A 23,428-nucleotide genomic window follows, 5' to 3' on the forward strand; every position below is an offset into this window, starting at 1 on the left:
ACTACTGCCAATGTGATCCTTCCTGCACCAAACCACACTGGTAGCTACCACACATTTCTGGTATCACTAGCACAGAGCAAGGCATAGACAGCTCCTGTTTCAAGCCAGTTCCAACTAATGAGAAGCACTGGACACATAAGAGAAATTAGATCAAGAATGTAGCAGTGTGGTACCAAGTATTACAGTAAGAATTCTGTAAGAACAACTTACCAGAAGTGACAAGTTTGATGCCTGTAAACATACTTTAATCAGAATTTTGGATGAAGTCTGAAGGTACTGTTTGTACTGGGAAAGACTTCCTCAATTAAATTTCCATGTCTCTATATCACACTGTGAAGTATTTCTTATCATTAGCTAGTAATATCCAAAAGGTCTTGGAGATGGACATCATGGAAGTGTGGCTTCAGTTTCACTGACCATAAAGTATATTTAAAATGAAGTTTCAAATCCCCTGGAAGAAAATCATTAAGTAAGAGAATAGTCAGGATTCTGAATAATATTACATAATTAGCTTTTCAGCACAGAACAGGCTCTTGGCACTAACCATGTCCTTTATTCTGATCTATCAGAGACTGAAAACCATGGCCCTTCCCGTGCCAACTGTCTTTTGGAATAAACATGAGACCCTCCCCCTTCATCTCCACATACTTAATAATATTAATAGAACATTGAAATATTAATGCTCGCAGACAAGGTCTTTCATAAAGCACATAAATGAACTCATTCACTCTAGCTCATTAGCTTAATCGCCAACCTTTTTACAATGTAACTGATTAACATTTTCATTGTTCTTCCTTGTTTTTTCCTTAGACTTTTACTTCTTTGGGGATCAAAAGAGCTCTGAATACACAAGCTCAACAAATATCTGTGCACAACTGTACAACAATAGAAATCAGATGAAACGAAGTAAAGGCTTTCACAGTTCATGCTTCAAAGATACTGCAGAAAACAACCACTTAAGAACCATTTTTATTTGTATGTTTAATGCAATTATACACATTCATGAGTCCAACAAGATCTGCACTGTGACATTAAAGATACAGTACAATAACATTCAACATGAGGTACTTCATATTTATATATATCTGTCCTTTATAAATAATGCTGTAAGCCTGCTATGGTCAAACACCGCTCCAGCACAAATGGGTGCTGGGACCTGAAGTTAGCTGAGTTTATCACAAAAAACCCCCAACAAAAAACAAACCCCCCAAACAGTTCAGTGCAATAAGTATGTAGAAATTAAAATGTTTACTTAAATACTATTTTAGATAGGCAGAAAGTATATTACATTATACTCTCTTTTCACAGATTCCCCTCACCAGGAAAATCAAACATACAAGTAGCAAAGATGGCCAGGTACAGTTTAAGACAGAATCTATGAAAGGATCTCTATTGACATTATGCTTACATTCCAGGCTGATATGGCTGATGCTTTCAAAATGTCAATCAACATATTCAAGCTTGGATGCTGATGCTAAACCAACCAAATCCACATTTAGACACCTACTTAAGTGCCCTCATGTGCCAAGGTGACTGGTGCTAGCACCTTCTTATATACCAGTACTTGTTAGCATCAAGCAGTGCTCAGAATCAAGCCACGCTATAAACATCGAAAGGTGTTTTGGGGGCTTACATTTATTCACCCATATTGAAAAACTTTATACGCACCAGCTCCTAAAACCTGGAATGGATTCAGAGGAATTGCTTTCATCCTACTTCGTCAAAAAGATTTCAGAAAAGTAGCGGATAAAATAATAATTAAGTAACAGCTCATTTTCTACATATTACAGCTACACAGGATTGTGATCTCCCAACTTCTATTTCCAGCCAGTGAATGCAGTGGATACCTCACCTTTATTTGCAGAGAAGTAAAAACCAAAAGAGAAATTAAAAGTGAGAACCCAAGCCTAGTTCTAGCATGCAGTACTCTCCAATTCGTCCCACCAGCTGAGGCACCTGATTTTTTTCCAAACAATTCAGAATGCAGCTTGCTACTGCAAGCAACTTGTCAATCTGATCATCACTCAGGGTAATTACATCTACATCAACTGCTCGCTGTAAGAAAACTTAATCAGCTGATTAGCATCTTTTTCTGCTTTCAAACGTATTTAAATAAATGGAACTGCTGCTCAAGAGGTCTTAAAAGTAGATGACCGTTACCTCATCACAATCTTAGATTCCTTTTTGCAGTCTCTTCAGCAACTCTTCCTCCAGTCCATACAATTTATACTCTTGTCTATTTTAGGCTGCAGATCTAAATATAATTAACTGGAGGTTTTTTTAAATCTCTCTCTCTCTGGGAATTTTCCATGGAGCATTCTGTTTAGATTTCACTAACAGTCTGGATTATGTACATCTGTTACGAAAAAACAAAACATTTTTCTATATATTTTGAGGGTATTTACATTTCAGAAAGAATGTCGCTTATACACACACATGTATGTTACGTATGTGTATAAAACATTAAACACTAACACGGGTGAAAAGCATAGATCTTGCAGGGAAGTTTTTTACCTGGCTCTCCTTTTATTACCTAGAGAGAAGATCTGGGCTTTGGCCATGAAGTGTTTGATGTCTACGCTCCAGTTTTCCTTACTTCAGATGGCATTTGGGACACTGCAAAGATGTACTGGCACTTTACAATGGCCAGGGGCCAGGATTCCAACTGTCAAGAAACACTTAGAGTAATAGTATTAAAATGGTAAGAAATCATATGAGAAAAACATTTTTATTACAAAACTGACAAGTGAATTTAGGGTTATGCTACATTAATGTGTTGATATACTATTACATTAATCTTCAGTCTGACTAAAGAATCATTTGGTCCTCTCATTTCATTAAAACATATGTAACAAACAGAACCCACTTCAGAGGTGAAATAAGAATGAGATGCTTTACAACAGGTAATGTGCCTCTCTCTGAGAGGCAACTGTCCCAATGCAATGGTGAAGGAATTTCTTATGTTTTAATAGTACCTATACTTCTTATTTATACTGGTTTCCTTCCCTGATAAAAGGAGTCATGATCCCTAATACTTTTCCAAAAATGATACACACATATAACAAGAAGTTTGGGAAAAATAAAAGAAAATAGGAAAAGGTTCTGTACCACATAATCCTCTGATTGACGTGTAACCATAAGCAGTTGCAAGAGATCCAACATTAACACATTAGAGAAGACTTCCTCCTCCTCACTTTTATCTGATGATACATTAAGTGTAGTATGACCACAGTTGGGAATCTTCTGTCTTTGTCTAAATTTCCACTCATAATGCATGGTAATAAAAAGAAGAAATCTCATATTACAGAAAAAAACCCAAGTCAGGATTGGTGCCTTCTTTTGTTCCTCTATAATCTGCCTCTACCATGTTTAGGAGGAAGAATAACCCACCCAAAACAAACAAAAAATTACCCTGCATCAGAAGATAGCTATTAATTCTTATTTATTTAGCAAGGGTTCAAAGAAAAGCCATTTAAATAGCAAATCAACTTAAATGTAGCAAAAACTAGGTCACAGGAGTAGAATTTCAAGAGCTGCATGTACAATTTGAACATGTGCAAGTACTTCCTTGCCTGTGAGGTGGGATTCCTAGAAAATAAGCTCTCAGGGAATTTGCCAAGCCCACATCCCCACCGCACTGTAAACACACCTGTGCACTGTGGACATGGTCAACATGCTGCATAGCTTCCTGAAAGTTGTTTGCTTCTCTCCATCTTCCCCTGCAGCCATCCCAAACAGCTGGCTACAGGAGAATCTCACAGGATGAAGGTTTAAACCTATGCTTTTACTGCGTACAACTGAAGCACTTCTTTCAGCTCCCATGATCAAAAGCAGCTCAGTTTATTGGGATCTCTTAAGTCTGAAAGGCAGACAGAAAAGTGAGCTATAAAACAAGGCTCTTAATTTTCTACCCCTACTTCCCCAAATAATTACAAGCAGAAAGCAGAAAATGGAGAAAAAGAAAATGGATCAATGAAGACCATGTTTAGTGAGATACAAGAGGGGGACATCCTCTGGTGATTCACAGGTGCATCGAAGAAAGGATCAGCACCACCAGCAAACAAGCATCCCTCTTATAAAGCCTTTAAAACTTGCTTGTCCTAAGAGCTTCCAGTTTTAATATTACACTTAAACTTTATCACCAACAATGCTACAAGTAAAGCAAGCCAGTAACTTGCCCACAGAGTTTAGTTACGTATTACCTGTACTGATCACATATCTGCAGATAAAAAGCTAAGCGTCAGTAGGCCTGAACCGGACAGGTTCTTCATAGCAAAATGCTTTTTCCTTTCATTCAAGCATAAAATATGAGTTCGGGAATTTGCCCTCCCTGTACCCCAGTGCCATTTGTACTGTCCGAAGAGCACTGAAACTGAACAGTCACCTTCCCACACTGAACTTCTGTCATTCCTTCTTGTCCAAAATAGCTGAGTTCATTACCATCCAGAATCACGCTAGCTGTGTAAAAGGTGTCGGGCTCAATCTGCACTGGATATTCAAACCACACAGGAAAAGTGTTACTAGAACCGTCCGAGAAGTATTTACTCAAGTTCTGGCCTAGGATAACTCCTTGTCGTTTGAGTTCAATCTTGGCACTGTACTCTGCCGATCCACAGCTGGAGCCATACAGCCCAAAGCCAGCAATAAACACTCTCTTATCAACAGCAAACTGGATGCTGTCGCACCGGCCCCGGTAGCGCCACTGGTTGCTGCGGTAAGCGCAGGACTGGAAACGGTGGCACCGCTGAGGAACGAGGCCTTTCCGGGGCTTGCTCACAAACTGTAACTCTGGCTTTTTGGCAGCCGTGTACCAGAGGAAGATATCATTGGTTTCATTGAGAGTCAGAATCCCAGACTGAGCAGCGCCGTTAGCGAAGTCATCGAGTGCCATGGTAGGGATGCGTATCAAGTATAGAGCCTTCCCAAGGACTTTGCGCTTGTTCTCTATGGTAGCTGTTAGCTCTTGTCTCTGACACTCCACTTCAGCCCAGTTTAGAGCTGCTTCGAAAACAACAATTTCTTTGGCATTCAGAGTCTCCCGTCGGAGAATGCTTTCAAGTGTCTGAAAATCAATGTCACAGAATCCCTCAGACTTCAAAGCTAGCTCGGCTTGGGCATCAATCACTTCCCAACAGCGCTGGGTCAGGTCAGGTTCCTCGAATAAGCAACTCTGGGAAAGCAGCACACAGGCATTCTTTGCGCTTAGACTTGTCTCTAGAAAGTTGACGCAGGCGCGGGCAAGATGAGGGACGATATATTTCTTGGCAGCATAAAGAGTGGCCAGTACGGTATCTGCAGCCAAATCAATTTCATCACAATATATGTATCTGAAATAAAACACATGGGTGTAACACTGCTGCTTAATGCAAACACGTAATTTGTCAACAACATCTGAAAATTAGGAACAAAGAATATTTAAATGGCTCCACACGAAAACTAAGCAGTGCTTTTGGAAAATATTGATTAAATCCACAAAGGAAGTACAAACCAAATTCATCACTCATGTTAGGACCAGTAAGACCATGGAAGAGAACACTCGACAGTGAATAACACTCCACATTTGGGGTACATGCTATGTAGACAATGGTTATGTTTACAAACTATGCCCCCTCCAGCTCTGCATTCCTTCCATGCATGCTTTGGCTAATGAGAGGCTACCTGCCCCAGGCAGTAGCTCCTCAAGGGCTACCTCACTTGACTAACACAACAGTCTATAACATGTGTTACAAAGAGTACTTGAATGGGTGTCCTGCGATGGTTAATGGTGATTTATTGAGGTGTATAGATAAATACATAAATGAAAACAAGGTTGTTGGGAATAATTAGGTAGTTTAAGAAAAGAAATGCCATCGAAGTATATCAGGTGCTATTTATTTTCCATAACTACTGGCTTGAGGTTTTTTAAGATTGGGTAGGGTTTAAACAGGGTGATGAAGCATACAAGAAAAGGCAGAAATCTAATTTTAGGTTTCTTGATGCTTACAGCATCCTAGCTTCATTAGCAGAGTGGAGCTAGAGTCTGAGAGCACTCAGTCCAGAGACCGAGTGCTCTCAATCTCATTGCATAAGGAGGAAAAAAGCTTTACTGCTACGCTACTGTGGTGGAAGAGATGAAGGTGAAATTCTATTTATGTGACTAAACTGCTGGGATTCCTGCTCAGAGAAATGAAGCATTGTACAGTTTGTTCTTTTTAATATCTCATGCTCCAGGGCCCCTCTGCAGCTGGTGAATGCAATGTGCTAAAACCATGCCAAATGCAATTTTACTCTTCACAGGGATAAGCAAGTCTTGATGGTTATGGTTGATAAAGTGTCTTCCTCCAGTAAAGCTGAAGTTGTATGCAACCCTGTACTAATGAAATTTTTCTAGATAGCAGGTTTCCCAACACAATGAATTTTTTGCAGAACAAATGTGCTTATAAAGTGGAATTAGTACCTGCATTGATCTGATCCGTGGAAGTGTTCACAAACCGTGCAGACGAGGGCTTCAGTGACATGGTTTAGCGGTGGCCTTGGCAATGCTGGGGAATGGTTGGACTTGATAATCTTAAAGGTCTTTTCCAACCTGGCTGATTCTACAATTCTATTATTATAGTTGTACATATCTTTATTTGTATTTTTGTAGGGGTAGGGTACTATCCTCCAAGCCACACTTCGCAATCATGCTCAGAGCAGGTACTGCTCAAGCAATATAATAACATCTAAGAGGTTTCAGAGAAAAAGAATACTTGCACAGACCCAAACCTTCTTTTTTTCCTTTATTACTTGGTTTCAGCTGGGCTATTGTAACAACAAAGAGCACATCTATGTATCACTGGTTACAGGCTTAGCTCCTCAGTCCAAAAAAATTTCAATGTAACAATTCATTTGTTTTTATGATTCTCCTCTCTGTTCTCCAGCTATTTTCTCCTCTCTATTGCTTCTCTTTGCCTGCTAGTACAGTGGAGAATGATGACATCTGTTTTAAACTGAAATAGTACAAAAGTTGCTAGTTTAATATTCATGAAAGCAAAGAACTAATATCACTGATTTACAACAGACACAGCACAGATTGGCTGTCAGCACTACTCCACACTTCTCACTCTGCCAGTGCACCTCCACTCTGGTCTGCAATTACTGATATCCCAGTTTCACCCTGTTCTTAAAGGAGATTCTGCCAGACCACAGGGTTTGATGGTTTAGTAACGCATTCATCCTGAGATGAGACCATGGTTCTAACCTGAACAGCCAAGATTAGAGTAAAATGTAATACATTAAAGACAGTAATTCAGTGTGTCAGCTAGACTGTGACTTTAACCCTATTTTCAAAACTGGAGAGAACAGCCAAAGCAATTTTACTGGGAGAATAACAAGTATCTACCAGTTTCCTATGTTAAATGTGGCAATACCTCATCTGATGCTTGCTGGCAGCCTGCTCACTACAAAGAACAAGTCAAAAAATATTTATGTTAAAAGAATTTACTGTCCAGGGAAACCAAACAAAAAACCTCGAAAGCAAACCCCCAAAACCAAACTCAAAATGTCTTCTGACAAAGATTATGATGCATCCTTCCTGACTGAGGAAAGGTGCATATGAAGGACACTTAACCCAAAACCAAACTCAGAATGTCTTCTGACAAAGATTATGATGCATCCCTCCTGACTGAGGAAAGGTGCATATGAAGGACAGGGCTGCTTTGGGATAGGTACAAAGTCTTTTCTTTCTGTAGCAGGACTATCAGGAGCTTTCTGCCATCCACTGCTTACAGCAGTTGCAAGCAACACTCATGGGGCTGAGGAGGAGAGAAGTGAAAAGGACCATGGTTCCCCCCAAATGCAGCACATGCACTGGCTCTTGTGATGAAAGGAATGCTGCACTGCTGAGCAACATCCCTTTCCCTTCCCTGCACCATCCCTGGCGAATGCAGACATCCCTGGCGTTCGCAGACACAGGAGCACTCTGCAGGTTCAGGCACACTGCACCAGTGGAAGTTAGCACTGGCAAGGTCAGCTCAACATCCACACAGACCACAGACTTTTTGTGTTTTTTCTTAATTTGGGTGTGTGTGTGTGTGTGTGTGTGTGTGTTAAATAAAAGCTGAGAAGGTGAAAATTTCCATGGTTCCAGCCATGCTCTCAAAGATAGTTTCCTAAATTGCCATGGGCTAAATAGCATGCCAAGACCTAGATGTCAGTACTGATACTCGATTTTCTAGGTTTGCTCTCTGAACACATTTTTTAATGATAAATTTAGAAAGCATTCACGTTTTCTATGGCAAATCATGTTTAGCTACAGTGAAATAGATTTGCTGTTCAAAAAGAAAGGGGAGTCAAGGCAATCTAAGTATCTTACATTTGTGCCTTGTAAAATTCTGCATGAAAGTAAAGCTCAAGTCTGAGTTCTGCAGAAAATACCTCCAAAACCAGAAAGGCCCAAAGCAAGGATTGATAACACAGCTACCTACATAATGTCCTATCTTAACTTTATATTCCAGGTCTACAGAACATCTGTCTGACTTCAGCTTTTCATGGCAGTTACTGACATTTGCACAGAACATTTCTGATGTTCATAGTAATCTATAAAAACTCTATGCAACGAACTCTATATGCAACTTTGAGCATTCATCTACAGTGCCACTGAAATGTAAAAGAAAAAAAAAGACACCATTCTGTAATCACAAGCTAGTCAAAACAATCTATGAAATACATTAAATTGCTAGATAGTGATTACACCTTTACCTGCAAGAAAATCTGCAGCATATTAAAAGGATCATTATTAGATACTAATGTATACTCTTTATCAGAAAGCAATGGCAGTTACTAAAGCTGAAGGGAAAAAACTCTCAAAGCCACAGCATTTCTGTGATGGGGCATTTCACTTTAATAATCAATTTATAGATACATTCAAAGACAATTCAGCAGGGGAGCTGCTTCATTATGCTCATTTAGGAAAATGATGGCATTTCTTATGTTTGCAAGAAGAAAAATAATGATCACGTAAACTGACTGTTCTTTTTCCATTAGAATAAAAACCCTATTCATATAAACAGCCTTTTTATCATCTTCCAAATGCATCAATATGATAGATGAGGAGAAATTTAATTTGCAGAGGCTACATTCAATAACTTAGGGTCATTTTTCTAAGACAAGACCTGCACACAGCAAGTTTATAAAAGAGCTGGAACGATGTCAACAGACAAACCCAGCAATTCTGGGTTTGGAGAGGGTTTTTTGGTGTGTTTTTAACTTCTCCCTATACTTGCAAAGTAGAACAGGGTGTTTTTTTTGTTACAGCTGACAATTCTTTTTAGTAATTCCATTCCTTTGTGTAACATGTGTAGTGACAAATCAGATCAATAGGCATTACAGTATACAATGTGCCCAAAGATCCCCTGTCAAAGTCATTATTTATAACTGCCTACATTAGTCTAATATATGCGTGCCTGGAAGTAGAGGGGGAGAGCAAAATGAGGTAGAAGTTTAAATACTTCAAACACAAAAAGAGGAATCTTTTAACACAACTGCTTGCTTTCTGTTTACATGCAAATCTAATACTTTAACTATGACATTAACCAGTGCATGTATACATCAGAAAGGAAAACATATCCAGTAGATGAATGATGCTTACTTCAGCATTGCGAGAAAAGCAGCAGGCTCAACATCTGGTATACGGATTTCATCTTTGTCCTCAGCAAGCTCCCCGTAAAACATCGCGTGGAATACAGAGCTCCCAACAGCCAGGACATACTGTTGAGAAAGGGAAATCTTATTTCATGCTTTAAACTGAAAGCACTGCCAACAAAAACAACGTGGGAGAGCCACATTGAGCATACTGGGGCTTCACTGACAGACTCTATAGACACAGTTCAGTAAGTAATGAAGGCAAAGTTGAGCAGAGAATTACACGTTTTCCCTGCATTAGCTACTGGAAAACAGTCATATACACCACAGAAGTTAACTATTTATAGAAAATGTCAGGAGTAATATAAATCAACAGCACAAAGCAGTACCCCTAACTTTAAAATGACTACATCAGCCCAACAAGCATACTGTTTAATCGAAAACACAAAGAAAAGCAAGGGACAGACTATTCCAACTGCATATAGCCTTTTAAAACACAGAATTATGGCTGAGCCAGACTTCCATGCTATGTCCTGGTGTAACCGTGGGAGCTCTTCCCTGCTATCCCTGCCCAAGCTGATAATGCAGCTGTTGCTTACTTTGTGTCCTGGCAGCCGCTGGGTCCCACCTGGTGGCCCGACGACAAAATGAACATCTGCCATCAAGTCATTGTTGAACATCACTGCATTTCTACAAACAGAGGTAGCGTGTTAATTTATGGCATCCAGTAACTTTGTGCTTGCCCCAGACCCACGAAACTGAAATTCTGAACAACTTAAAGTTGCATGTTAGTAAAGAGAAGCAGGTTATGCTTTGTTTTAAGGTCCTTTACATATCATCACACCAATATACCAGAGAAAAGAACTAAGGCAGGGTGGGGAATGCATGTTGTATGTGAGTGCAATAAAAAAAATCCAAAGAACCCAAACTTATGAGAACTTTTCAAAGTCAGGAGCACGTATCACTGAAAATCCCTACTAAGGTCTAAAAGCAAATCTGCTGCAGCTTCCAGCAGCATTTTTATCTACTCAAGACAAACAGCTGCACTGTCTGGAAAAGAGATATTAAAATATTTTCCATTACCAAAACACTTGTTTCACATACACAGGAAAAAAAAAAGAGAGAGAACTGTGTTTTCTTCAGTAAATAAATGAATAACTAAACATTTGCATTACAAACATTTTGCTACTTCTTCACCACTCCATTTAAACAGCAAAAATCAACTGCCCTGCACTTACCTCTCTCTGATGGTTGGATAAAGTCCTTGCCAATTAGGTGCTGGAATAGTGTTGTTGTTATTGAGATTTTGCTGGTGGTACTGCTGGACAGCAGTTGTATTAGTGTTGGCTGGTTTCTTTCGGGGGAAAATATCAGCAGCCATCTTCTTCTTCTTTTTGGTCTTCAAGGTAATGATTTCATAGCAAACTGGAGGCAATTTGCTGCTGCTACTGCTGCTGCTATTTCCCTTCTTAGAGCTCTTCTTGGACCTGTTCTTGACCGTCTCTGGAAGCATCAAGAAGAAGGTGAGACATTTCATGTTCTTTCCTTTCTCATCTACCATGAGTATACTTGTCTGTAAAGCTAGACAGCCTAACTAGCTAAGAACAGTAAGAAATGCACATGGAAGCTGTTAAACAGAGACCAGCAGAGCTCAGAGTTTGCTTCTTTTCCAGCAAGACAAGGTGACCTTTTCAGCGCACCGAGTAAGAAACTGGCTTTAAGTTTGATCCAGTACTTGAATCGTTAAATACATCCCCATCATTCCAGCCAGTTTTATTTCTTTCCAGATTTCCTGATCAGGAAAGAGCTATAGCGTGTGAAGAGGGTTCGTGCGTGGCTGCAGCACCAGCTTTCTGAAGGGGACTAAGCCAGACGTGCACGACAGCACTGCTAGTCTGCTCGGCAAGCTGAACTTGTGCGTTGTACGGCTCAGAGCAGAGTAGGTATTGCAGCCCTGCAGATGGAGTCAGGCAGCGCTCGTTGGGAGCCAATAGCTGAAGTCACCGATAAGGATTGGAGCCAGCCGCACAGTGACACCTATTGTAACGTACGCCACTCTGACATTAAAGCGACAGCAATTGCACTCCTCATTTCATACGCAGCGCTGAGTAATAAAGTAACAAATGGCATGCACAGTTGCGTAAGTGCATGACTGGCCAGAAGCGTGTGTTTTAGGTCTCCTTGATGCTGCCTTGGATTTTCACGGGGGAAGCAATAAGAAGTTGAAATGGGGTAGAAAGACGTATTTGAGTCTAAATAATTCCGTGGGAGCTATTTCCACAGGCAGTCGGTATTAGCATGACTTCATTTGTTTCTAGTATTCCCACAAATCCCTACCGTAACAGTTCAGCAAAAGCATGCTACAGATATCAGAACCAAATTAAAGCAATCAGCTAGCAGCAGTAAAGACAGCGAGGCAGTTAAACAATCCCTTTCAGCACGGCTTCTACTCCAGTGTAACATGAATAGAGATGAGGTCACAGCTTTAGCTTTAACTCCTTATGCTTCTAGATAACGTAACCGCCTTTGACAGGGGTCCCAAATCACTAAGCAGTGCTAATTAAACCAGCTTACACCAGCCATGGCTGCACCACATCAGAAGAAAACTTCGAGATGTACAATCAGATTAAAGCAAACCCGAGTGAATATATTTAATCAATATTTCAGAGCATTAAACGAAGAAGTCGGAATGATTTAGTCTCAGACAGAAATCACTCCTTGCCATGCAAACACACTCTGATTTTATTCACACTTTCTGAAATAAACAGGATATAAGCTATGCCAACCAAACCATGTAAATAGGAAAGAAGACTAATTTTCAGCCATCAATTTACTCTGAACTTATATTTAGATCAGATTTCCTTAATAGTAGGTCAAGTGTATAAAAAAACCCAAGCAAGCATAGCAGAGAAATAAAAATATTAGGTATTTGGTGTCAATATTTCACACCTTAAAATATCAGAGGGAGATAATTAAAATGCAAATTCATAATTATCTTCAAGTCCTTAAGAAAAAATCCTCTTTACTTTTAAAGCAAATTTAACCACTTTTAACCACAATTAGTTTTGCTGGACAAGACTACAACAGTGAAACTAAAGTGATCAAAGATTGGTGAAGAAATGGCTGACCTTGCTGAAATCCCTGACAGAAATCTGCTCCCGACTTCAACAGAAGCACAGAAATGTTACTGGGGCTATTTACTGAAACACCATCACAATGGCTTGAATCAGCAATTGCTGTGGCTTTGTAATGCAATCTCAGAATGCCTTTAACTTTAAATGAAACTGTTGCAGGTATTTCAAAGACTATTAGGTCTCCTCGGGAGACGCTCTGTATTAAGCACTAACACAACACCCTGGCAGTTGGCCATCTAGAGACTTTGCTGCAGTGGTTTGAGATGATACCATTTCCAGACACACATCTGTCCTCTCTGTCTGAAGTCGCTGCTTTTGGAAGGGGGAAACAGAAGAATATGCATCCAAGCCTCAGCTGCTACACTTCACAACCCAACATCTTAGTGCAGAATCTCCTTCGCTAGTAATTTAATAGGAAATGGTGGGTTATGCCTGGTGTTGCTGAAAGGCAGAGATACATTCCTAAACACATTGAGAGGCAGGTTATGTAATTTCCAGAGAAGTAATTTCTAGCAAGCTTTGCTCCCCTCACACCCTCCTCTTTTCTTCTTTATCTGTAACAGATTGATTTGGAAGGGAAACTAACAACCTCAGCCATATTGAACTGCAGAGAGGTAAAGTAAGGGGTAAAGGAGAAAACACTCATCCCACAGATGGGATGTTTATAAATGCTTGTAGCTGAGAGTTTAGAATAGGGACACAGCAGGTATTCTCTGCACAAAATCTGAGTTTGAGTTTGCATAAGCTTTTTTTCCTCTCCTTATGTAAATTTCCCAGCTCTTCTAGTTACAAAAATAACCCTTTTGCCACTGTACAGGACAGACGTTTCAAAAGGAAGAAGGTGTAAAAAAACCCTTATAGATACAAAAATCCATGCACTCTTCAGAAAATCTGATTCTCAGCATTGCAGTTGGCAGAAGGTGAAAGATAACAGGGGTTAGGAGATTCATATGAGAGATTTGATTTTCATTCCATAAATCCATTTTATAGACTACCAAAGAACATAAAAATCAAGGTCCTTGAACACTTTTTCAAATCGTTTGACCAGTACAAAACAGAAGATGATACATACAGCACATAAAGATCACTGGGAGGCTAGAAGAGAACGACAGATGGACTGACTGGTCAACTCAGTCTGGCAAAGAGATTGTAAACATGAACTTGTAGGAGTCCACCATTCCTTTGACTTTTGTGAAACACAATGCATGCATAACATGTAGTGCTTTCCTGGGAAAGGAAGGGAGGGAGAAGCTGCAGCTGAAGCATGTTCTGCCTGAATCTGGAAGTCAGACAGACCCCAATAGACAAGAAGTATCTGTGTGACAGGCTAAAAATCACCCCAATAAATAACAAGCCTGACTGCCATCTTTGCCTGTTCTTAAGCCACCCACCAAAATCTGTGGTCTGTCAAAACTGAAAATAGTGTCAATTCCACAACATACTCTGAAAGTTCGTTTGAAAAGCTACAAATCTGTAACAGGCTTTATACCACCATCTTTCACTGCACTTCATCAGCTCAGAAACCACGTCTCCTAAACCAATCTTTAGACGTGTGTGAAATGGAAGAAAACCCCAAAGAAACAGTGCTGGTTGCACTCACTATTCTTTCTGTTTTGGAAGCAACTTCCATTAATTTTCTTACTACATAGTTTTCTTCTTTTACTATACAAACACTGTTAATGAATTTACAAATCAATACGTTAGCAGTCAAATGTAAAGTAAAAGCAACCTATGAACTACTCCTTGATGAAAGACTAGTCAAAATCCCAAGTTCCAATCAGTCTGTCCCCGGCAAGACCAAGGAAATTGACCTTCTCTCACCCAATATCCATTTCTGAAAGCTTATTACGTGTTCCTTATCTTCTTCAGCAATTCTCATTTTTCTTCATGAATTATATATTAATAGAACCAAACTTGATATACACAACTTAGATAAAGGGAAATAGCTCTTCAAAGGAACATCAATCTTTATTTCATAAGCAATGTAGTCGAACCAGAAATATTTCAACTTAAAAGGTGTAGGAAATTCCATGCTTAACAGTGGCCTAATGAAAATCCAAAATGACAGAGGTGAAGAATTAAGCAAAGGGCTACATTCTGAGGCTGAGATACTATGCGTTAAGTTACACACCCCTTTCAAATTATCAGGAGCAAGTTACAAGTCCTTGGAAACCAGCTCCTTACTGAACACTGGTAACAACTGAAGCGTGACTGTTGCTGTTCAAATCCAAATGTGTGCAGTGTACCTGTGATCCCTGTTTCATTTAATCTTTAAGACCAGAACATATCTTGACACCACTGTGAGGGTTGTCATAGGTATTATAGCCCAATTCTTAGTACAACTTTTAGTAGTATGGTACTACTATAATTACACCTTTCTAAAGGCAAGTTCCAACTGAGAACTCATTGAATTTCCATGTTGATGGGGTACTCTTCCTCATTCTACATCAGCCTCTCCTGCTGCAAAAGCAAGTATACCCAAGTTTTTATTTGATTTTTTTTCCTTCTAATAAGTTGTGGTTTTCTCTATCTCTCATTTACAGGTCAGTTGTTCTTGTGGTAATGTGAACTGGACAATTCCATAGACAACAAGTTTTCATCAAAATTCCCAATTGTCTGTTACAACCAGATCACGAATAAAAGAATAAATTCCAAGCAGGCAATGAGAAAATGCATATATTTCTTTTTTGTAAAGTTGCCAAGTCTCTCCCTTGGCAGTTATTATGCCTATGCATTATTAAAATTCTTTGTTTAAACTCTGAATTTCCCCTTACAAGGAAGCAAATTTCAGATGATACAACTTGATTAACCAAAATAAACACACCACATTACTGTTTAACAAATGTACCTGTCCACTGCTAATTTTCATTGAATTTGATGTTAAACACTCATTTAAAAATGGAAAATACAAGTTCAAAAAACAAATAAACAAACAAATCCCTCAACAAACCCAACCCACACAACTGAGCTTAGTTCTGTTTACCTATATATGAATTATTTAGTCACTTGGAAGAATCCTCAATCACCATTCCAACCCTGCTGTTTATCAAAACACTCATTTGGAAAGGGGGCTGATAGCTCTACTCTTGATTTCCTCAAGTAAAAAATCCGTTACAGCTGACAAAATCTTCCAGCCTGATTGACAGCACTGAAAGTAACTTAGAATGCATCCACTTCTGGCTGTTGCATGGAAAAGCTTGCCCTGAAGTCTTACTCAGTAAGGTCTTCTATAGGGGAAACCAAAAAGAAACAAACAAAAGCAACAAAAACTACCCTAAACAACAACAGCAAACAGCAACAAAAAACCAACCAACCACCAAAAAACCAGAGACAACTAAAAGCAGGGAGAAAGTGGGGCAAAATTGTAAATACTCTCAGACAAGCCAGAATATAGGGTAAAAACCCAGAGCATTTCTTTCCCAGAAGAGCCAAAAGCAGGGAATCGGAGTAGAATTGCACCTTGAACTGACACTAGAGGCTTTAAGCCAAAGTCCAACTTTGCTAAATTGGATATTGCTACAGGTCTTATGCTATACTAGCAACACACTTGTTGGCAAATATTTTTAACTTAGTTTTTTAACTATGAGGATTTAAACACTTTGTATCATACTATCCACTAAGATAATTTTTACATTTTTTTCCTAAATGTCCTTAATGCTTTAAAGAAAATAAAAGCAGAAAGCCCTAAATAGCCCAAGTCAACAGGTAAATAAAAACTTATATAAAATAGAAGCTTAAAGAATGAGTATTCAGATGTCTTTTACTCTTTCATTCTTGTATTATTTTCTGTCTCTGCATGGCACTGTTTTTTGGTCTCCCTACCAAAACAGCCTTAATCTTTTTAGTATGTCCTTTTTGTATCTGCAGTCATTTTCACTTTGTTTTTTTTACTGCAGTATCCTTTTTGAGACAAAGCAACCAAAACAAAACATTATATTTAAGGGTAACATTTAGCCCTACGTTTACTTGCAAATAAACATCCACTTTCCTTTTGTGTGGATTTCAATTGGCTCTCCACAAACCTGCTCCTACACCAACTGCAACAACTCCCACTGTCATTTTTTTCCCCAGTGAGTTTGGTAACTTTCTATTTATGCCCCAAACACAATGTAACACAAAAGACTCCTTTACATTGTTGAGTTCTGCTATTGAAGTTAAAGGTTTTGTTCCCATCTGGGTTAAAATAAATATAACTAATGCAGTAAAGTGAGAAATAAAAAAAAATAATTTAAAATGACCTTGTATTTTCATTATGATTTCAATACCATGCTTGCTGCACGAATAACAGTCCAGATAAACCACAACCGTATAAAGAAAGGCTTATGTTTTAACAGCCTACAGTGAACAACATATTTGATCCCATTACAGTGAATTATCACACAAACATTCCTTTCTGTGTGTATGGAAAGAAATAATGTGAAATGCTTCATTATCATATGAAATATACGATTTGATCAGCCTGCTGAGACATATTCTCCAATATCATAAGTTTGTGAACTGCAGGTAGAAAATATCCCAGAGTCGAATTTGCAATTTATTCTATAAGCATATATTTGCTTCTTGATAGTTCAAAGTAAAACCAAGAATTATGAGCGAACTCTGAGATGAGAAAACCTGCAACTACAAAATGAGAATTCAATTCAAGGTTACAAGAGAGAAACTGTTTTTCTAGTCATTCAAAAGCGACAAATTATGCATTTCTTCCCCACCACTACTACTCCTGCTTGTCCATTTCATTTCAGTTGAGTTTTGCTCTTGACAATCTGTAGGGTCAAAAAATAAGTTCTTTCTTAGTGTCTGCTATTTTTTTCAAATTTATTTCTAAACATGATATTGCAAACCTGAAAGCATTCAATCCTTTTTCAAAGACAGAGGTCAGCTTTAATTCTACTTTGCCTCTTACCAAAACTGACTTACAAAGGAAAGATCAGATAGCTCAGGAAATTGGTAAAGAGATACAGTGGTTTTCGTCTCTAGGTCACTAATTCTAAATTGACCAAGGTCAACAGTAATCAAAAGTCATTAGCATTTAATGATCGTTCAGTGCCCTGTGAGAAAGAAGCTAGTGATCTTAGTGCACTTCTGAAAAAACACTGCTACAATTAGTACTCACATGCTGCCTATTTCAAGGGAGAGATCAGGATCGGATGACTACGGACAGAACTTCCTATCTTACAGACAGATCTTGCCTGTGTAGTCAAACCTTTATCCTAATCCTAACCTGGCTCAGAAACTATTCTTTTTAAAGGGTCTATAAAATCTGGTCCTGCTCCCAAAAGTCTTTTTTTTTCCCGTACACACAGTAAGTCTGCAAAATGCAAATGCTAACGCGCATAAAGACAAGACACTTTCTCAGTGAGTCCTCACTTGTGAGAGCCAATGACAGTATAAGAGCAACTACCCCATGAGAATCTACAGGGAGACTGCATTACAGTTGAATATGTTGGCATATAATTCAAGGACTACATTTTTCATGTGTAGATGATCTACATTCACCATCAGAGTGTTGAGGCACCCTGTGGCACAAAGTAGCGGGAGAAGATGTTCCTACAACCCACACCATGCCTCTTCTGTGGTCTGCAAACTTCAGTCCTCTAGGAGGGCCATGCTACCAACCCCTTCAGACAAGGTTAAGAAAAACAGAGGGGACTACTGGAAAGCTTGGTTAGGTGTTGTAATCTAAATGTCCTTAAGGTCTGTCATGGGAAAAGTACATTGTGCTAATCTGCAGTTTTACATCTAGTAAAGTTTAGGGAACATGTGGCTTGAAAACCCAAAGCAGATCAGCAGCTTGACACCCTTGTGTTTACAGCAGAGGAACATACCTTGAAGCAGTTAGCGTCTTAAACGGGGAAAAACTGGTACAACTTCTTGCTCCCACTGCATTTTAAATGACAAAAGAGGAAGGTGACCCCAGTCAGTGAAACAGGAACGGATCAGTCTGTTGGCAAACCAAGCATTTGATAAGAAATGCATTCTCAAACACAGTGGCTTTCACTTCTCTAAAAGTGAGAATCAAAACCCTTGAGTAACAACCCTTGCAGTGCTTTTACAATTGTTTACTAACGACAATTTTTAGACATGAGAGACTGATTGCTGCTCAGCTAAGCTGCATCCAAATAACTCAGGGAAAGGAACCAAACATACATCCATTAAATGGCACCGGTCTGAGTTAATCTTCCTTTGCCACACCTTGGAAGCTGTGCATCTTGTTACTTGCCCTTAACTTTGTTTCCAGACTCTCACAGCACATGCAGCCTCTGTTTGAATGGCCGTTCCACAGGGGAATAAAGATGTTGCCAAATTTTTATCTTATCAACTGTTTTACAAACAGATTTACTTTGCTGAAGATATTTCAGTCACACTTGCCTATTAGATCAGTTATGCTTTAGTATTTCAACCAGTTTCTCCTCCTCTCTACGAGTGAATGGCAGTTACTTTGCAGGAATAAATTTTCAAGATGAACATACAAACACTTCTGAAATTCTGCCTTCAGAATACGATTTTAAGCATTAAGATGTAGTTGTCTAGCAATGTTAAGATATCCTACACGCCTGCTCTCCTTCACAATAATTCTGTTTCAGAGACCCTAGGATATGCCAGAACTTTTGTAGAGAAAAAGAAAATAATTAAGGAAGGTGCAAGTAATTAAACATAAAAGCATAATAAAGGGACTGGGCAAGGTAAGCATACATACACATTAGTGTTGTGTATTCTAAAGTTTTATCTAGTATGAAATCCTTTTACTTTTTCTTGGTATACATGGAGTAGTATCACCTTGGTCTGATAGGAGAGTATTACTGAAGACAAGAATCGAATAGCACTAGGAAATTGAATGCCCCTTGGCGCACTTTGTACATGTATAAGTGCATTGTATCACCCTAACATCACACAGTATTCCTCTGTGCTACGTTCCTCAACAGAAACTGAGCAAGCTGTCTAATAGGGCAGAGCTTTCTTTCATCTTTGAGTTGAACTGTATGCTAAGGACTCCAAAGGCAGGCGAATACGGCAACAAAGGGGTAGTGTAAGCTACTGTATACATTTCTGTTGTAAGCAATACACAGCTAGCTTCATCTCCTCCCCAGCATTAAAGAGTATGGCTTGCACTTCCCTCCCATGCTAAGTAGGCAAAGTGACAAACCGTTAAATGATATGTGGCATATTACGGATCAGGTTTTAAAGGGATTTTGTTCCATCAGCTATTGCAAGCCTACATATAAAACATCGCGCCTACTAAGCACAAGCAAACACACTAGGTGACTGAAGAGTTGCTTTCTTTTCATACTTTCAGAAACCCCTTGTACACTCTGAACAAATAGGGAGGCAACAAAGCTGTAATTCCAGAGTGTTGTTTTTGAAGAAAATTACTCTTTTAAATTGCTTTGGATACAAAGAGGAGAAACTGCAGCTAGGGTGGATACAGAGTGTAACCTGGTATGTAAATATCCTGACCCAGGAGGATGTTATCAACAAGTCATTCAGCCCTGTACTGATGTGGTACATGATCCTCCAGTGAAATATTTATTCAGGATATCAGGTAATCTCAGGATACAGGTAACAGAGCTGGACAAGGTAATGTCTCAAGATACTTTCCAAATCTGTTTTCTGCGATTCTACACCCTTCATGTCCAGGACAGCCAGCACTCATTCACAGATCACCAACCATTCACCAGTGTTCTAAAACGCACTTTCCAGATGCTGGACTCGCTTGGTTTTCTTTTACTCTAGCTTGTGGAGTTATCAAACTCAGACAGGGCAGCAGGATCAGAAAACAGACAAGCCAGGCCTTGCAAATGGGAAGTGTGCAAATCTGAGTGACATGACCTTTCACTTCAGCTTCCCCCCTCTGTTCTCTGACACACATACATATAGTGTGGTTTTGTCATTAAGGCATGGGATTGGAATTCAACTTTATGGCAGAAAATAGAAGACAACTTCCACCACACAAACCTTTTAATCTTTCCCTTCCACGATTCCCCTCTCTAATTTCCTTCCTTTTCCTTACCTATCAGCTCTTTGAGATAGAAACTATAGCTTATCACTCATTTATATAGTGTCTCACAAGATAGGGCTTCCATGCCAGCTCAGGTATCTGAACATTTGCTCATGTGAAACAAAGCAATAGCCAGCAAGGTTTGGGAGCTAACAGAGGGAGTATCACGAACTACCTTGAATTACCAGAGAAAGTTAATGCTGGGCCTGAATGATATTCTGCTGCAAAACTATTGTCATTTGCACAAGTTCACACAACAGGGGAAGACCTGAACTTCTTCTGACAACATAACATACAGCCCATCATCATCAGACCCCTGTTCTCACTGACCCTACCCTAGCACTGATGCTTTCATCAGACGCGTAACAACTATTTGGTAACTTCAAAAACAAGTATTTGCTTACAAGCTCTAATGAGTAAGTGTCCAAATAATAAAAATTACTGTTGCAACTTGCACCTTTTTTCTCAGCCTTAAAGGGCAAGCTAAAGGAATTAGATATTGCTTCTGAAAGGTGTTTCCTCCAGGGCAGAGCTGAGGATCTCTGGAGGGGAAACACAAGGAAAGTTATTGTGCACTTAGCTGCAGGGTACTGACTGCTGGGGATTTAAAGAAAAAAAAAAAAAAAAGGAAAAGTACTGCACACTGCATTCAACTTTGGCAATCCTGCAGAACTTATTTCAAATGAATAAGGTCCCAAGGCATTTGATTTGCAAAGTTAAATTACCCAAGATACTATACATTGCAACGTATGCATATACTTTCTGTACGAAATGTTAAGACCAGTTCCTTCCCACCAAAATAAAGCCATTTTGAGCCTGACTCTAGCATAAATGTTAAAGTAGCATCAAACATAGCACTGTATACCTATAACCCATCATCACCTCTCTTTACAAAACGCAAATAAAAAGCCCTGGGCAGGGACTAAAGTTTAACATATAGACTACACACTGATAACAAAGTATGGTGAAGACCGACAACACCGTAGAGAACCTGCACCAGCACTCTTCAGGTGAGACACAGTCTGTCATTTTAACTAGGTATGTTAGTAACCATCATTTTAGGAACACTCAAATAGCATAACTTTAATTCAAACTTTTTCTCACTTCAAGTGAGAACAACCCACTACTCCTTGCTGATTTTAAACGCATGTCCTCTCAGGGAAAAGTATAGGCAAATGAACTTATAAACCTGAAGGTTACTACAGGTGGACTTTCTCAAACCAAACATTATAAAGGTGTGGGCCATTATCTTCAACTACTCAGACTCCAGAAGGAAGTTTGGTCAACAACGTGGGGAAGACAAGGTGGTATTTATGTGAAACCGAGCGCAATTATTAATTGTCCCTCTAACAAGTTTATTGAATTGGTACTTAAATCACTTATTCTTTAAAAGAACCATTACTTGAGGCAGGGAAAAAACCCCAAACCCCAATTTTTAGCTTTGCATAACTCCGAATGGTTCCAAGAGGCAGCGCTCCCGCACACACCCCCCTCAGCCGCCTTGGCACTGCCCGGTCCCAACTCCGGCGTTCCTCGCACCTCATGTCGGACCTCAAACCACCACACTATCAGAGCGGTTTATCACCGCCGGTACCGCGACGAAGCCAACCCTCTCCTGCACAAAAGGCAGCTGCATACACTGCAGGAAGGGAGGGAGGCGAGAATGAAACCTCTCGAAGCGGCTGCAGGCACAAACAAGGACTTTGACCCAAAGGGCTCTTTGTGCCGGGGCACCGCTCCCCACACGAACTCTCCCGGCTCTCACTCGCTCTTCCCAAGTTTCGCGGCGGGCAGCGCTCAGGTGCGGCCGCTCCGCTCCGCCCCTCACGGAGGCGTCCCCGCAGGGTGGCTGGGGACCAGCGCCCGCCTGCCCGCCTCGGCCCGGCTTACCCCGCCGACGCCACCACAGCGCGGCCCTCCCGCCGGCAACTGCTGCCACCGCCCCGGACGCGCCCCTTCACCCGGCTCAGCGGCAGCTCCCTCACCCGGGGGCCCAGCGGGGCCGCTCGGGCGCCCCTCACCGACACCGACACCGACACCCACACCCACACCCACACCCCCTCCTTCTCCCCCGTTCCTTTCCCCGCCCGGTAAGAGCCGCCTCACGCCCCGCTGCTCCCCTCCTCTCCCCTCACTGACCTGAGGGCGCCCCCGCTCCCGGGGCGGCGCGGCCCCTCGCAGCGCCACGCGCGGCCCCGCCCCGCAGACGCGCACGCGCGCACGGCCTTCAAACACCACCCCCCCCACCCGCCACCTTCCCGCCCTCTGCGCGCGCGCGCGGGCTGAGCCCTCGAGCACCGCGGCCGCGGCCCGCGGGCATGGCGGAGGCACCGAGCCGTGGGGCAGGAGGACGGGGCTAAACCGCCCCTCATTCACAGCGCCCCACCGTTCACGCCTCCCGTGGGCCAGTCGTGTGCCATGGTGCTGGCAATGGGCCCCGCCAGCCGCTTTCCGCCGGTCGGGTGGGGTTTTTACCTCAGAAACAAGCCCCCCTCCCCCACACACACAGTAGAGGGCACCGCCGGCCATTGCCCCAGCGGAGCTTGGCCCCAGTGCGGTGTTGGGGCAAGGGAGGCACCTGCGGCAGCGAATGCTGGAATTCACCACCCAAAACAGGCCTTTGGCACCAAGAGAAAGTTTAGAAAACGTGGGAGACAAACCATCGCCTTTTTCTTTAGTTAAAAATCACGTTAGTGCC

The 23,428-nt window shown here is 40.8% G+C and overlaps 1 protein-coding gene across 6 annotated transcripts in view; it reads right to left on the minus strand.

The window, feature by feature from the left end:
• Positions 1-950: 950 nt before the first annotated feature.
• Positions 951-23,428, minus strand: part of BTBD3 (BTB domain containing 3) — a 47,976-nt gene continuing 25,498 nt past the window's right edge. For 3 of the 6 annotated variants that reach the window (XM_030490216.1, XM_030490215.1, XM_030490219.1), the window contains 4 exons: positions 10,839-11,103; positions 10,200-10,290; positions 9,608-9,726; positions 951-5,327 (listed from right to left, as the gene is read on the minus strand). In XM_030490216.1, the coding sequence (XP_030346076.1) occupies positions 4,295-5,327; positions 9,608-9,726; positions 10,200-10,290; positions 10,839-11,103 (1,508 nt within the window). In that variant the 3' untranslated portion in view covers positions 951-4,294. Of the gene's footprint in view, positions 5,328-9,607; positions 9,727-10,199; positions 10,291-10,838; positions 12,372-18,559; positions 18,676-22,869; positions 22,974-23,428 lie in introns of those variants that run through there. The other 3 variants (XM_030490218.1, XM_030490220.1, XM_030490214.1) reach the window with 3 other exon arrangements.

Source organism: Strigops habroptila, chromosome 6 (assembly GCF_004027225.2).
Source record: "Strigops habroptila isolate Jane chromosome 6, bStrHab1.2.pri, whole genome shotgun sequence".
NCBI lineage: Eukaryota > Metazoa > Chordata > Aves > Psittaciformes > Psittacidae > Strigops > Strigops habroptila.